Source organism: Nothobranchius furzeri, chromosome 9 (genome assembly GCF_043380555.1).
Source record: "Nothobranchius furzeri strain GRZ-AD chromosome 9, NfurGRZ-RIMD1, whole genome shotgun sequence".
Taxonomy (NCBI): domain Eukaryota; kingdom Metazoa; phylum Chordata; class Actinopteri; order Cyprinodontiformes; family Nothobranchiidae; genus Nothobranchius; species Nothobranchius furzeri.
In genome coordinates, this window is record NC_091749.1 from 7,816,568 (window position 1) to 7,832,694 (window position 16,127).

Consider the following 16,127-nt stretch of genomic DNA (forward strand, 5'->3'; position numbering starts at 1 on the left):
TTGTTTTTTAAGAAGCCACCCATGCCTCCATCTAAAGAAGCCAAACCTGCTGAAGAAGCTTCAGAGGATCCAAAAACTGGAGCCAAGAAAAAGACAGGACCGCCACCGACCCCGCCCGGCAAACCCTTGATCTCAACAACCACGGTCCGCCCTCCCACTCCTCCATCCAAAGAGACAAAGCCATGTCAAGCTGCTGAAGAGCCCACGAAGGAGGACGACAGTGGGAGTGAAACAGCTGTAGGAGCCAAGGAGGAACTAAACGTTCTTCCTCACCTCAGTGATAATGACCCTGAGAGTAGCACTGCTGAAGGGGACGTTTCTGATGGAATCACTCAGGAGGTGGTGAGCAACACGAGGACGTCTGACCCAGCAGAGCGTCCTCCTCTCTCCACCCAGCACCCAGAAGAGCCCTCAGTCATCAGCCAGCCTAAAGGCGCACTGGACTCTGATGACTCAGCAGGTCCCCTCCCAGCACTAGAGGTCCCCCTCCAGAGCAAGGTCCCGTTAGTGGCTGTCTCTGACGCCGACCCGCTCACCGACAGCTTCGGCCTCAGCCCCCTTCTCTCTAACTTAGCTGGAGAGAAGAAGAAGAAGGCGGAGGAGAAGTCTGTGGACAGTGGTCAGCACTCAGATGATGAGAGTGAAGGTTCTGGGAGTGAAGACACACTGGCTGCTTCCACATCGGCTCTTCAAGGAAGCCACGTTGCTCTGGATGTTCTGGACGTGGTTGAGGACAACATCCAGACTTCTGTTCATCTGAGGCCTGCGGCCGAGCTCCAGGTTCGATCAAACACCCTCTCCTATTGCCGATCTGAGCCCAACCAGAAACCCCCCAAACCTCCAAGCAAGCCCAGGTCAGTCTCTATCGGAGATCTGCTGTCAGAGTCTTCAGGTTCTCCTCAGCTGGAGCTGAGCAGCAGTGGTGCACCAGATCCCATAGTCACAAAGCTGGAGGCTGAAGTAGCGCTGGAGATCCAAAGAACAAGTGAGCTTCTGAGCAAGGCTCAAGGTGAAGGGAATGGTGGGGGCATGCCAGAGGAGCTCCTGGGCAAAGCACTGGAGAAGCGGAAGAAGGCTGACCACGTCCTGAAGGAGGTCCAAAAGCTGAAACGCACCAAAAGCTCGAGCAGCAGGATGAGCTGGTGAAGGTCACCAGATCAGATCCACTCAGGTCTGTTAAACGCTGTCCCACCGAGCCTGGGAGCCCCCCACCGCCACGAGCTGAAGGATGCTATGTCAGATTAAAGACGGTTAAAGTCAAATCTTTCCAGTTCCGCTGTTTCTGACCCGTTTATCCAGCTGAGAGGTTCCTATCATGTCTTCAAGCTGAAGTCGGAGGTTCATCCAGAGAAGGATTGGATTGGTAAAATGTGGCGTAAGGGTTCAGGGTTCGGGTTTGGACCAGAGCTTCAGAATAGGTAGGCATGAAGGGCAACTGCTTGCTTCTAAACTCCATTATTTCTACTCTCTCTTCAACTTGATGCTTGGTGCTGCTCAGCTTGTTTGGGTTGTTAGATCTCAGTCACACATCTGGAGAAAACCCTTGACTCAAAGGGATTAACAGCAGTTGAAGGTGCAGTTTGTAAGATTTCTACTGTGAAATAATCACAAAACAGTCTAATGTCTCAGTCATGTTGGGAGGAAGGTTCTACTGAAGCACATTTGACATTTTAGTTTTTGTCTATTCAAAAAAAAAAAAAGGAAAGAGGGCAGTGGCGGCTCGCTGATGGGGCGCTAGGGCACCGCCCCACCAATCTCACAGGAAGAAGATAGAAATAAAAAAACATGAAAACTAAACGATCTTTACATCGTACGGACTGTTAAGTGCTGTGTTTTATCTGCATCGTAGTGTAGTTAAAAAATGTGATTTCACACTTTTACCACGACTGAATCGTCTTGTGACGTATTTCCTGTTTCTTTTGGGTGCAACAATCTCTGCCGTAGACCTACGCTATAACAGGTGCATGCGCGCTGGATCCCCCTCCAATACAAAGAATAGGAGAGCCTTTGGTTGCAGAGGTTTGTGACCGAAACCAGGCGGAGTCTCAGCTCAGATCAGGATGTTCACCCAGGACCGGACGCTCTAACCAGTTCACCGTCGCTGAGTACACCTGCTGGACTGTCCTTTATTATGGAGAACCAGAAAATGATGGAATCAGGCGTCGGAGACTTGTAAACACTCTCTAGCAGGTAAAAAAAATAAAGCTCAAGACAGTCAGGAATCACCTCAGTGTGACGTTAGGACATTGGATTACACGAACCGAGTGGAATATTTTTTACCGTAACACAGATTATCATGACCATAAACCAGCAAAAGTAAGACTGAATTCATGCTTTTAACTTCATGAAATTTGCCTTCTTTTATTGTCATTGGGTGCTGGTGAGGTGGTAGATGTGGATTCTGTCATTTAGATGAGCCTCTTCCCATTCTCATTCCCAAGTGCGTGCACAGTTTGCATATGTTGGTGAATATTACGCATGTTTTTGGAACAACTTTGTTACTGGAAGTGCTCATGGACCTGGTACCAGGTCCGTCGTGTTCAAGTTGTGTGATGCATAAGAATGGTAATTTGGCATCCCCTCGTGGGGTATGTGGTAAGTGCAACTGAAAACAGATGGCAAAAATATGCCCTACCAAAACAAAATTCACCAGCCGGCACTGAAGAGGGCCGTAGTTACTGTGTACACTCTGTGAGTCTGAGACGTTGCTGAATCTGCAGCAAGCTTACACAGCAGCTAATGCATTTGTTCATTTACACCAAAAACTCCAGAGTTGTTTAAAGTCTCAAGCCCAGTAAACAGGAGCCACCCAGAAGTTATTTCTTGTATCCCTAAGAAGCTACAAAATCCTTTTGTTTTACTTTAATATTGGTTAAAGGAGGCTAGATGCTAACGTTGAGCTAACAATGCTAAAGGTTAACTAACAAATTGTCCAGCTAATTTTTCTATTACCAACAAATGGATATTGCAGTGACATTTTACTTCCTTTAATGAGTCATTCAGAACTATAACAGCAAGACGGATATCCACATTTCTGCTAATGCTGGAGACAAACTACCATAATAAGTGTGGTACGTCCTCCCTACCATAAAACACCTAAGAACGCTAACACTGACCTTATCATCTTATTGTGTAGGAGTCATCTTTGCTTGTCATCTAGAATCTTCTGGTGCTGTTCCGTAACTGGCAGTGAGAGTAAAATCTTAGCTCAAAAAATGGACTGCAGTACCCACATTTGACCATAGGATGTCATTCTTACAAATTGCACCTTTAAGCAACATAAATAAAATGTAACAGGAGTAGTGAAAGGGTTAACATCAGATTTTAAACCCTCTGATGCGCTTCTCATGTTGGTGTAAAGGTTGAGCTGCAAATATGGCAATGATGATGGCGATGATCATCCTTCCGCGTGTTGATCATACACTGAACAAAAATATAAACGCAACACTTTTGTTCTTGCTCCCATTTTTCATGAGATGGACTTAAAGATCTAAAATTCATTCCAGATATACAATATTACCATTTCTCTCAAACATTATTCACAAATCAGTCTAAATGTGTGATAGTGAGCACTTCTGCTTTGCTGAGATAATCCATCCCACCTCACAGGTGTGCCACATCAAGATGCTGATCTGACATTATGAGTAGTGCACAGGTGTACCTTAGACTGCTCACAATAAAAGGCCACCCTGGAATGTGCAGTTTTTTTGCTTTATTGGGGGTCTGAGGACTCAGAAACGGTCAGTATCTGGTGTGACCACCATTTGCCTCATGCAGTGCAACACATCTTCTTTGCAGAGTTTATCAGATTGTCAATTGTGGCCTGTGGAATTTTGGTCCACTCCTCTTCAATGGCTGTGCAAAGTTGTTGGATATTAGTGGGAACTGGTACACGCTGTCATATACGCCGGTCAAGCACATCCCAAACATGCTCAACGGGTGACATGTCCGGTGAGTATGCTGGCCATGCAAGAACTGGGACATTTTCAGCTTCAGAGAATTGTGTACTGATCCTTGCAACATGGGGCCGTGCATTATCTTGCTGAAACATGAGGTGATGTTTGTGGATGTACGGCACAACAATGGGCCTCAGGATCTCATCACGGTATCTCTGTGCATTCAAAATGCCATCAATAAAATGCACCTGTGTTCTTCGTCCATAACAGATGCTAACCCATTCCATAACCCCCCCACCACCATGGGCCACTCGATCCACAACATTGACATCAGCAAAGCACTCACCCACACAACGCCACACACACTGTCTGCCATCTTCCCTGAACAATGTAAACCGAAATTCATCCGTGAAGACACCTCTCCAACGTGCCAGACGCTATCGAATATGAGCATTTGCCCACTCAAGTCTCTTACGGCGACGAGCTGGAGTCAGGTCAAGACCCCGATGAGGATGAAGAGCATGCAGTTGAGCTTCCCTGAGACGGTTTCTGACAGTTTGTGCAGAAATTGTTTGGTTATGCAAACCAATTGTTTCAGCAGCTTTCTGAGCGGCTGGTCTCAGACGATCTTGGAGGTGAACCTGCTGGATGTGGAGGTCCTTGGCTGGTGTGGTTACACGTCGTCTGCGGTTGTGAGGCCGGTTGGATGTACTGCCATATTCTCTGAAACGCCTTTGGAGATGGCTTATGGTGGAGAAATGAACATTCAATGCACGAGCAACAGATCTGGTTGACATTCCTTCTGTCAGTATGCCAATTGCACACTCCCTCAATGCTTGTGGGATCTGTGGCATTTTGTTGAGACAAAACTGCACATTCCAGGGTGGCCTTTTATTGTGGGCAGTCTAAGGTACACCTGTGCACTACTCATGATGTCAGATCAGCATCTTGATGTGACACACCTGTGAGGTGGGATGGATTATCTCAGCAAAGCAGAAGTGCTCACTATAACACATAAAGACTGATTTGTGAACAATGTTTGAGAGAAATGGTAATATTGTGTATCTGGAATGAATTTTAGATCTTTAAGTCCATCTCATGAAAAATGGGAGCAAAAACAAGTGTTGCGTTTATATTTTTGTTGAGTGTAGTTGGACTAAACTACCATCATCTCTCAGGAGTTTAGTCATATTCATGTTTTCTCTTCATAGATCACAGGGTTACAGCTGTGTTGTGGTACTTATTTTCTACTGTCTTATGCTAGATTAGTGGACCATAGAACAAAGTGTCTTTAGAAGCTAATGCTTCAGTTTTAAACAAATGTATTTTAATGATAAATGTTTGCTATCAGTAATATTTCTTACAATCAGATTCATGAGCTTGTTAAACCTGTTTTTTATTTTGTTACCAAAAGACCATTTTTAAAAGTCTCATCGTATATAAAAGTGAATATTTTCTAACATTGGATATAATTTTGTACACTGAATAAAGTCTGAATGCATAAAGTGTGGCTCCTTTTTAATAAGACTATTAACTCACATGATTAAATAAAACTAACTTTTGTTGTTTTTAAGACCTTGTCCATTTTAGCCTCATTCAGTCAATCAATCATTCATTCATTTTCGTGACCATATACTTCTCATCAGGTTTACACAGTGCTGGTTCTCAAACTCCATTTTTCAGCAGGTGAGAGGTGGGGGACATCCTGTTCAGGTCTCCAGGCACACTCACACCTAGGGGCAAAATTGTTGCCAGTTAACCCAACATGTATATTTTTTGGACTATGGGAGAAAATTCAATTACATTTCAATTCTTTTCAATTTATATAGCGCCAAATCACAACAAGAGTCTTCTCAAGGCAATTCACAGAGTAAACATTCCAATACAGTTCAGTATAGGAACCAGAGTACTCGAAGGAAACTCACACCTGCATGAGAACATGCCAACGCCACACATGCATGAGGAGAACATGCTAACGCCACACATGCATGAGGAGAACATGCTAACTCCACACATGCATGAGGAGAACATGCTACCGCCACACATGCATGAGGAGAACATGCTAACGCCACACATGCATGAGAACATGCTAACACCACACCTGCATGAGAACATGCTAATGCCACACATGCATGAGGAGAACATACTAACTCCACACATGCTAACTCCACACATGCGTGAGGAGAAGATGCCAACTCCACACATGCATGAGGAGAACATGCTAATGCAACACATGCATGAGGAGAACACGCTAACGCCACACATGCGTGAGGAGAACATGCTAACACCACACATGCATGTGAAGAACATGCTAATGCAACACATGCATGAGGAGAACATGCTAACGCCACACATGCATGAGGAGAACATGCTAACTCCACACATGCACGAGGAGAACTTGCTAACGCCACACAAGCGTGAGGAGAACATGCTAACTCCACACATGCATGAGGAGAACATGCTAACTCCACACATGCATGAGGAGAACTTGCTAACTCCACACATGCATGAGAACATGCTAACTCCACACATGCATGAGAACATGCTAACGCCACACATGCATGAGGAGAACATGCTAACACCACACATGCATGTGGAGAACATGCTAACGCCACACATGCATGAGGAGAACATGCTAATGCCACAAATGCATGAGGAGAACATGCTAACGCCACACATGCATGAGGAGAACATGCTAACACCAAACATGTATGAGGAGAACATGCTAATGCAACACATGCATGAGGAGAACACGCTAATGCCACACATGCATGAGGAGAACATGCTAACTCCACACATGCATGAGAACATGCTAATGCCACACATGTATGAGAACATGCTAACACCAAACATGTATGAGGGGAACATGCTAATGCAACACATGCATGAGGAGAACACGCTAACGCCACACATGCATAAGGAGAACATGCTAACTCCACACATGCATGAGAACACGCTAACGCCACACATGTATGAGGAGAACATGCTAACTCCACACATGCATGAGAACATGCTAATGCCACACATGCGTGAGAACATGCTCACACCACAAATGCATGAGAACATGCTAACGCCACGCATGTTGTTGGCAGGATCTGAGTAAGGGGTAGCACTAAGACCCAGGCTTCAGAGACAATCATGATTTTGTAATGTCGTGATTGGGGGGTTAAATTATGACCAATAAGATGTGATGACTCTATATAAATATAGAATATCAACCTGATTGATCTTTGAATGTTTAACCAGAAGAATTTAGGATTCTTTGCTTATTCAGTGACTATAAACACACTTCGTATTAATTCAGACAGAGTCAAGTATATAATTAAAAATAAACTTTATTTTCTAGACTATAATACATGACAAGTTATGAATAACGATATGGGATGGATGTATATGTGGTGATTGAATGTGATGTTTATCAGAACCCTTGTATCTGGAAGAAACTGAGTTCTGGATGTAAAATAATTTGGTCTGCTATACACTAGTTGATTATTAATAAAGCATCAGACGCAATGTTGTGTCTACCAAGCAGTTGCTCAGAAACTAAACCGGACCTCATGAAACCTTCATGAGAACCAGCCTCTGCAAAACACAACCACTGATCAGGAAATCCACCTGTAGCAGCTCTGCTACCAGAAGCCATCATAGTTCTGGCTCTGAGGTCTGACTGACACCTGTTATCATCAGCTAAACCCACAAACCATGACTCTACAGCCGCATAACTAAAGGGTTGAGCCAGTTAAACCACAGAGGAACCTGGGAGCAGAGCTCTGCCTTGTGAAAACATAACCTTCACATTTTAAAAAGACACATAGAAACAAACTGTTTTGTTGTTTATTATTAAGTGTGACAGTAGGTGTGTGTGTGTGTGTGTGTGTGTGTGTGTGTGTGTGTGTGTGAGATCAGCTACATGTATGCAGGACAGAGCCTCCAACTCTTCTTCTCCATCACACAGCTCCACCCAATGCAGCTGATGATGTCATCAGCTCTTCCCTTTGATGAGTCAGCTGATCTGAGGTCCGTGGCCCTCACAGGTCCATGGTCCCTCTGATCTTGAACTTCTTGGCGGAGCGCTCGCTGGCCCGCTGCTGGAACTTGCTTCCATAGATGTGTGAAACGAATCCGTTGATCTCCACGGAAAACACGCTGTTCCTCTTGGGAATTACTGACACAGAGACGGGAAAGAGAAGCTGCCGGTTACAACGGTTCCGTGGTAAAAATCACTCATGTTCCTCTGCAGAGAACCAAGTCACGGTTGTGTTGGGTCTTGTCCTCTCACCTTTGAGTTTGTCCTCCTTGGTGATGAGTCTGAAGACGTGTTTGAACTCCTGCACTAGAATCCCTGTTGTCCCCACGTATGATGGACATCTGGACCGGACCACTGAGACAGGAGAACCGGTTATGTAGTCTCACATGCCAACAATACAAGCACAAGAGAGGGTGGGCCCAGTCTGCCCTGCTGTAAACCTCTAACAGAACTTTGATCATTAGAACATCAATTTGGTTCTAGATGCATCTTTTAGTAGGAAATATAAACTCAACCAGAAGCTGATCTGGGTTCAGGACCGTGCCTGTGACACCCAGAACCAGCCAACATCTACCTGTCAGGATGGCTCCATGGAGGTCTGCTTTCAGAAGCTTCTGCTGCACCAACTGTGGACTGCTGTGAAGACAGGAGACATGAAGGGACACCATCCTGCTGGTCTACTTACAGTTCACACGTGGCGGTGACACCTATCCTGCATGCTAATCATAATAATAATCATCAAACTTGTATAGCGCTTTATTAGGACACTCAAGGACGCTTGCGTGAACTCTCACATTCACACACTGCCAGTGATGGTAAGCTACTTCGTAGCCACAGCCACACTAGAGCGCTCTGACAGAGGTGAGGCTGCCATTTGGCGCCGCCGGCCCCTCTGACCAACACCAACACAGGCAAGTTGGGTGAAGTGTCTTGCCCAAGGACACAACATGTGGCCACAGAGGTTCAGTGACGTCACAAACTCACAGAAGCGATCAGGCTTTGAAGTCGAGTCAGATGCTGTGTGGGATCCGGACAGGTAGGTCTGATAACAATTATGAACAGAACTCTGACCCATGGTCAGCTGGTGTCTCTAGAACCACATCAGAACCATGTTATTTGTCCAACACCGGGCTGAAAAGCTCAGATTCCTCTGGTACAGGAGGATTTTTGCTGACATCATCGTTGTGTGCATGTTACAATACACAACTTACACTTTACCAAGAATTAACGGGCGAAATCCCTGATGTAACGCTTATAACGGTCGTTAATCAGTGTCCTTGTTCATTATTATGACGGTTGTTGATCAGTGTCCTTGTTTATTATTATGACGATCGTTATTCAGTGTCCTTGTTCATTATTATAACGGTCGTTAATCTGTGTCCTTGTTCATTATTATAAAGGTCGTTAATCAGTGCCCTTGTTCATTATTATAGCGGTCGTTAATCAGTGCCCTTGTTCATTATTATGACTGTCGTTATTCAGTGTCCTTGTTCATTATTATAACGGTCGTTAATCAGTGTCCTTGTTCATTATTATGACAGTCGTTAATCAGTGTCCTTGTTCATTATTATGACGGTCGTTAATCAGTGTCCTTGTTCATTATTATGACGGTCGTTATTCAGTGTCCTTGTTCATTATTATGACGGTCGTTAATCAGTGTCCTTGTTCATTATTATGACGGTCGTTAATCAGTGTCCTTGTTCATTATTTTGAAGGTCGTTGATCAGTGTCCTTGTTTATTATTATGAAAGTCGTTGATCAGTGTCCTTGTTCATTATTATGACAGTCGTTGATCAGTGTCCTTGTTCATTATTATGACGGTTGTTGATCAGTGTCCTTGTTTATTATTATGACGATCGTTATTCAGTGTCCTTGTTCATTATTATAACGGTCGTTAATCTGTGTCCTTGTTCATTATTATAAAGGTCGTTAATCAGTGCCCTTGTTCATTATTATAACGGTCGTTAATCAGTGCCCTTGTTCATTATTATGACTGTCGTTATTCAGTGTCCTTGTTCATTATTATAACGGTCGTTAATCAGTGTCCTTATTCATTATTATGACAGTCGTTAATCAGTGTCCTTGTTCATTATTATGATGGTCGTTAATCAGTGTCCTTGTTCATTATTATGACGGTCGTTATTCAGTGTCCTTGTTCATTATTATGACGGTCGTTAATCAGTGTCCTTGTTCATTATTATGACGGTCGTTAATCAGTGTCCTTGTTCATTATTTTGAAGGTCGTTGATCAGTGTCCTTGTTTATTATTGAAGGTCGTTGATCAGTGTCCTTGTTCATTATTATGACGGTCGTTGATCAGTGTCCTTGTTCATTATTATGACGGTCGTTGATCAGTGTCCTTGTTCATTATTATGACGGTCGTTAATCAGTGGCCTTGTTCATTATTATGACGGTCGTTAATCAGTGTCCTTGTTCATTAGTATGATGGTTGTTAATCAGTGTACTTGTTCATTAATATAACGGTCGTTAATCAGTGTCCTTGTTCATTATTATAACGGTCGTTAATCAGTGTCCTTGTTCATTATTATAACGGTCGTTAATCAGTGTCCTTGTTCATTATTAAGACGGTCGTTAATCAGTGTCCTTGTTCATTATTATGACGGTCGTTGATCAGTGTCCTTGTTTATTATTATGACGGTCGTTGATCAGTGTCCTTGTTCATTATTATGACGGTCGTTGATCAGTGTCCTTGTTTATTATTATGACGGTCGTTGATCAGTGTCCTTGTTTATTATTATGACGGTCGATAATCAGTGTCCTTGTGCATTATTTAGACGGTCATTGATCAGTGTCCTAGTTCATTATTATGACGGTCGTTTATCAGTGTCCTTGTTTATTATTATGACAGTCGTTGATCAGTGTCCTTGTTCATTATTATGACAGTCGTTGATCAGTGTCCTTGTTTATTATTATGACGGTCGTTGATCAGTGTCCTTGTTCATTATTATGACGATCGTTAATCAGTGTCCTTGTTCATTATTAAGACGGTCGTTGATCAGTGTCCTTGTTTATTATTATGACGGTCATTGATCAGTGTCCTTGTTTATTATTATGACGGTCGTTAATCAGTGTCCTTGTTCATTATTATGACGGTCGTTAATCGGTGTCCTTGTTCATTATTATAACGGTCATTGATCAGTGTCCTTGTTCATTATTATGACGGTCGTTGATCAGTGTCCTTGTTTATTATTATGACGGTAGTTGATCAGTGTCCTTGTTTATTATTATGACGGTCGTTATTCAGTGTCTTTGTTCATTATTATAATGGTCGTTAATCGGTGTCCTTGTTCATTATTATGACGGTCGTTAATCAGTGTCCTTGTTTATTATTATGACGGTCGTTGAACAGTGTCCTTGTTCATTATTATGACGGTCGTTAATCAGTGTCCTTGTTCATTATTATGACGGTCGTTATTCAGTGTCCTTGTTTATTATTATGACGGTCGTTGATCAGTGTCCTTGTTCATTATTATGACGGTCGTTAATCAGTGTCCTTGTTCATTATTATGACGGTCGTTAATCAGTGTCCTTGTTCATTATTATGACGGACGTTAATCAGTGTCCTTGTTCATTATTATGACGGTCGTTAATCAGTGTCCTTGTTCATTATTATGACGGTCGTTAATCAGTGTCCTTGTTCGTTATTATGACGGTCGTTAATCAGTGTCCTTGCTCATTATTATGACGGTCGTTGATCAGTGTCCTTGTTTATTATTATGACGGTCGTTAATCAGTGTCCTTGTTCATTATTATGACGGTCGTTAATCAGTGTCCTTGTTCATTATTATGACGGTCGTTAATCAGTGTCCTTGTTCATTATTATGACGGACGTTAATCAGTGTCCTTGTTCATTATTATGACGGTCGTTAATCAGTGTCCTTGTTCATTATTATGACGGTCGTTAATCAGTGTCCTTGTTCATTATTATGACGGTCGTTGATAAATGTCCTTGTTTATTATTATGACGGTCGTTAATCAGTGTCCCTGTTTATTATTATGATGGTCGTTAATCGGTGTCCTTGTTCATTATTATAACGGTCATTGATCAGTGTCCTTGTTCATTATTATGACGGTCGTTGATCAGTGTCCTTGTTTATTATTATGACGGTAGTTGATCAGTGTCCTTGTTTATTATTATGACGGTCGTTATTCAGTGTCTTTGTTCATTATTATAATGGTCGTTAATCGGTGTCCTTGTTCATTATTATGACGGTCGTTAATCAGTGTCCTTGTTTATTATTATGACGGTCGTTGAACAGTGTCCTTGTTCATTATTATGACGGTCGTTAATCAGTGTCCTTGTTCATTATTATGACGGTCGTTATTCAGTGTCCTTGTTTATTATTATGACGGTCGTTGATCAGTGTCCTTGTTCATTATTATGACGGTCGTTAATCAGTGTCCTTGTTCATTATTATGACGGTCGTTAATCAGTGTCCTTGTTCATTATTATGACGGACGTTAATCAGTGTCCTTGTTCATTATTATGACGGTCGTTAATCAGTGTCCTTGTTCATTATTATGACGGTCGTTAATCAGTGTCCTTGTTCGTTATTATGACGGTCGTTAATCAGTGTCCTTGTTCATTATTATGACGGTCGTTGATCAGTGTCCTTGTTTATTATTATGACGGTCGTTAATCAGTGTCCTTGTTCATTATTATGACGGTCGTTAATCAGTGTCCTTGTTCATTATTATGACGGTCGTTAATCAGTGTCCTTGTTCATTATTATGACGGACGTTAATCAGTGTCCTTGTTCATTATTATGACGGTCGTTAATCAGTGTCCTTGTTCATTATTATGACGGTCGTTAATCAGTGTCCTTGTTCATTATTATGACGGTCGTTGATAAATGTCCTTGTTTATTATTATGACGGTCGTTAATCAGTGTCCCTGTTTATTATTATGATGGTCGTTAATCGGTGTCCTTGTTCATTATTATGACGGACGTTAATCAGTGTCCTTGTTCATTATTATGACGGTCGTTAATCAGTGTCCTTGTTCATTATTATGACGGACGTTAATCAGTGTCCTTGTTCATTATTATGACGGACGTTAATCTGTGTCCTTGTTCATTATTATGACGGTCGTTAATCAGTGTCCTTGGTCATTATTATGACGGTCGTTAATCAGTGTCCTTGTTCATTATTATGACGGACGTAAATCAGTGTCCTTGTTCATTATTATGACGGACGTTAATCAGTGTCCTTGTTCATTATTATGACGGTCGTTAATCAGTGTCCTTGTTCATTATTATAACGGTCGTTAATCAGTGTCCTTGTGCATTATTATAACGGTCGTTAATCAGTGTCCTTGTTCATTATTATGACGGTCGTTGATCAGTGTCCTTGTTCATTATTGTGACGGTCGTTGATCAGTGTCCTTGTTTATTATTATGACGGTCGTTAATCAGTGTCCTTGTTCATTATTATGACGGTCGTTAATCAATGTCCTTGTTTATTATTATGACGGTCGTTAATCGGTGTCCTTGTTCATTATTATAACGGTCGTTAATCGGTGTCCTTGTTTATTATTATAACGGTCATTAATCGGTGTCCTTGTTCATTATTATAACGGTCGTTAATCAGTGTCCTTGTTCATTATTATAACGGTCGTTATTCAGTGTCCTTGTTCATTATTATGACGGTCGTTTATCAGTGTCCTTGTTTATTATTATGACGGTCGTTGATCAGTGTCCTTGTTTATTATTATGACGGTCGTTATTCAGTGTCCTTGTTTATTATTATGACGGTCGTTATTCAGTGTCCTTGTTCATTATTATGACGGTCGTTAATCAGTGTCCTTGTTCATTATTATGACGGTCATTAATCAGTGTCCTTGTTCATTATTATGACGGTCGTTAATCAGTGTCCTTGTTCATTATTATGACGGTCGTTAATCAGTGTCCTTGTTCATTATTATGACGGACGTTAATCAGTGTCCTTGTTCATTATTATGACGGTCGTTAATCAGTGTCCTTATTCATTATTATGATGGTCGTTAATCAGTGTCCTTGTTCATTATTATGACGGACGTTAATCAGTGTCCTTGTTCATTATTATGACGGACGTTAATCAGTGTCCTTGTTCATTATTATGACGGTCGTTAATCAGTGTCCTTATTCATTATTATGACGGTCGTTAATCAGTGTCCTTGTTCATTATTATGACGGACGTTAATCAGTGTCCTTGTTCATTATTATGATGGTCATTGATCAGTGTCCTTGTTTATTATTATGACGGTCGTTAATCAGTGTCCTTGTTCATTATTATGACGGACGTTAATCAGTGTCCTTGTTCATTATTATAACGGTCGTTATTCAGTGTCCTTGTTCATTATTATGATGGTCGTTTATCAGTGTCCTTGTTTATTATTATGACGGTCGTTGATCAGTGTCCTTGTTTATTATTATGACGGTCGTTATTCAGTGTCCTTGTTCATTATTATGACGGTCGTTAATCAGTGTCCTTGTTCATTATTATGACGGTCGTTAATCAGTGTCCTTGTTCATTATTATGACGGACGTTAATCAGTGTCCTTGTTCATTATTATGACGGTCGTTAATCAGTGTCCTTATTCATTATTATGACGGTCGTTAATCAGTGTCCTTGTTCATTATTATGACGGACGTTAATCAGTGTCCTTGTTCATTATTATGACGGTCGTTGATCAGTGTCCTTGTTTATTATTATGACGGTCGTTGATCAGTGTCCTTGTTTATTATTATGAAGGTCGTTAATCAGTGTCCTTGTTTATTATTATGACGGTCGTTAATCAGTGGCCTTGTTCATTATTAAAACGGTCATTAATCGGTGTCCTTGTTTATTATTATGACGTTCGTTAATCGTGTCCTTGTTCATTATTATAACGGTCGTTAATCAGTGTCCTTGTTCATTATTATGACGGTCGTTGATCAGTGTCCTTGTTTATTATTATGACGGTCGTTAATCAGTGTCCTTGTTCATTATTATGACGGTCGTTAATCAGTGTCCTTGTTCATTATTATGACGGTCGTTAATCAGTGTCCTTGTTCATTATTATGACGGACGTTAATCAGTGTCCTTGTTCATTATTATGACGGTCGTTAATCAGTGTCCTTGTTCATTATTATGACGGTCGTTGATAAATGTCCTTGTTTATTATTATGACGGTCGTTAATCAGTGTCCCTGTTTATTATTATGATGGTCGTTAATCTGTGTCCTTGTTCATTATTATGACGGTCGTTAATCAATGTCCTTGTTCATTATTATAACGGTCGTTAATCAGTGTCCTTGTTCATTATTAAGACGGTCGTTAATCAGTGTCCTTGTTCATTATTATAACAGTCGTTATTCAGTGTCCTTGTTCATTATTATGACGGTCGTTAATCAGTGTCCTTGTTCATTATTATAACGGTCATTAATCAGTGTCCTTGTTCATTATTATGACGGTGTTATTCAGTGGCCTTGTTCATTATTATGACGGTCGTTAATCAGTGTCCTTGTTCATTATTATGACGGTCGTTAATCAGTGTCCTTGTTCATTATTATGACGGACGATAATCAGTGCCCTTGTTCATTATTATAACGGTCGTTAATCAGTGCCCTTGTTCATTATTATGACTGTCGTTATTCAGTGTCCTTGTTCATTATTATAACGGTCGTTAATCAGTGTCCTTGTTCATTATTATGACAGTCGTTAATCAGTGTCCTTGTTCATTATTATGACGGTCGTTAATCAGTGTCCTTGTTCATTATTATGACGGTCGTTATTCAGTGTCCTTGTTCATTATTATGACGGTCGTTAATCAGTGTCCTTGTTCATTATTATGACGGTCGTTAATCAGTGTCCTTGTTCATTATTTTGAAGGTCGTTGATCAGTGTCCTTGTTTATTATTATGACAGTCGTTGATCAGTGTCCTTGTTCATTATTATGACAGTCGTTGATCAGTGTCCTTGTTCATTATTATGACGGTTGTTGATCAGTGTCCTTGTTTATTATTATGACGGTCGTTATTCAGTGTCCTTGTTCATTATTATGACGGTCGTTAATCAGTGTCCTTGTTCATTATTATGACGGTCGTTAATCAGTGTCCTTGTTCATTATTATGACGGACGTTAATCAGTGTCCTTGTTCATTATTATGACGGTCGTTAATCAGTGTCCTTATTCATTATTATGACGGTCGTTAATCAGTGTCCT

General features: G+C 41.3%; 2 protein-coding genes across 5 annotated transcripts in view; one reads left to right on the forward strand and one right to left on the reverse strand.

The window, feature by feature from the left end:
- plekho2 (pleckstrin homology domain containing, family O member 2) overlaps positions 1 to 1,369 on the forward strand; it is a 32,819-nt gene extending 31,450 nt beyond the window's left edge. For 2 of the 3 annotated variants that reach the window (XM_054735270.2, XM_054735271.2), the window contains exon 7: positions 13 to 1,369. In XM_054735270.2, the coding sequence (XP_054591245.2) occupies positions 13 to 1,146 (1,134 nt within the window). In that variant the 3' untranslated portion in view covers positions 1,147 to 1,369. The remainder of the gene's footprint in view (positions 1 to 12) is intronic. The other variant, XM_070554624.1, reaches the window with a different exon arrangement.
- Positions 1,370 to 7,213: 5,844 nt separating this feature from the next.
- Positions 7,214 to 16,127, reverse strand: part of pop4 (POP4 homolog, ribonuclease P/MRP subunit) — a 49,572-nt gene continuing 40,658 nt past the window's right edge. The window contains exons 5-7 of one of the 2 annotated variants that reach the window (XM_054735277.2): positions 8,498 to 8,556; positions 8,176 to 8,277; positions 7,214 to 8,061 (exon numbers count right to left, since the gene is read on the reverse strand). In XM_054735277.2, the coding sequence (XP_054591252.2) occupies positions 7,925 to 8,061; positions 8,176 to 8,277; positions 8,498 to 8,556 (298 nt within the window). In that variant the 3' untranslated portion in view covers positions 7,214 to 7,924. Of the gene's footprint in view, positions 8,062 to 8,175; positions 8,278 to 8,497; positions 8,560 to 16,127 lie in introns of both variants that reach the window. The other variant, XM_054735276.2, reaches the window with a different exon arrangement.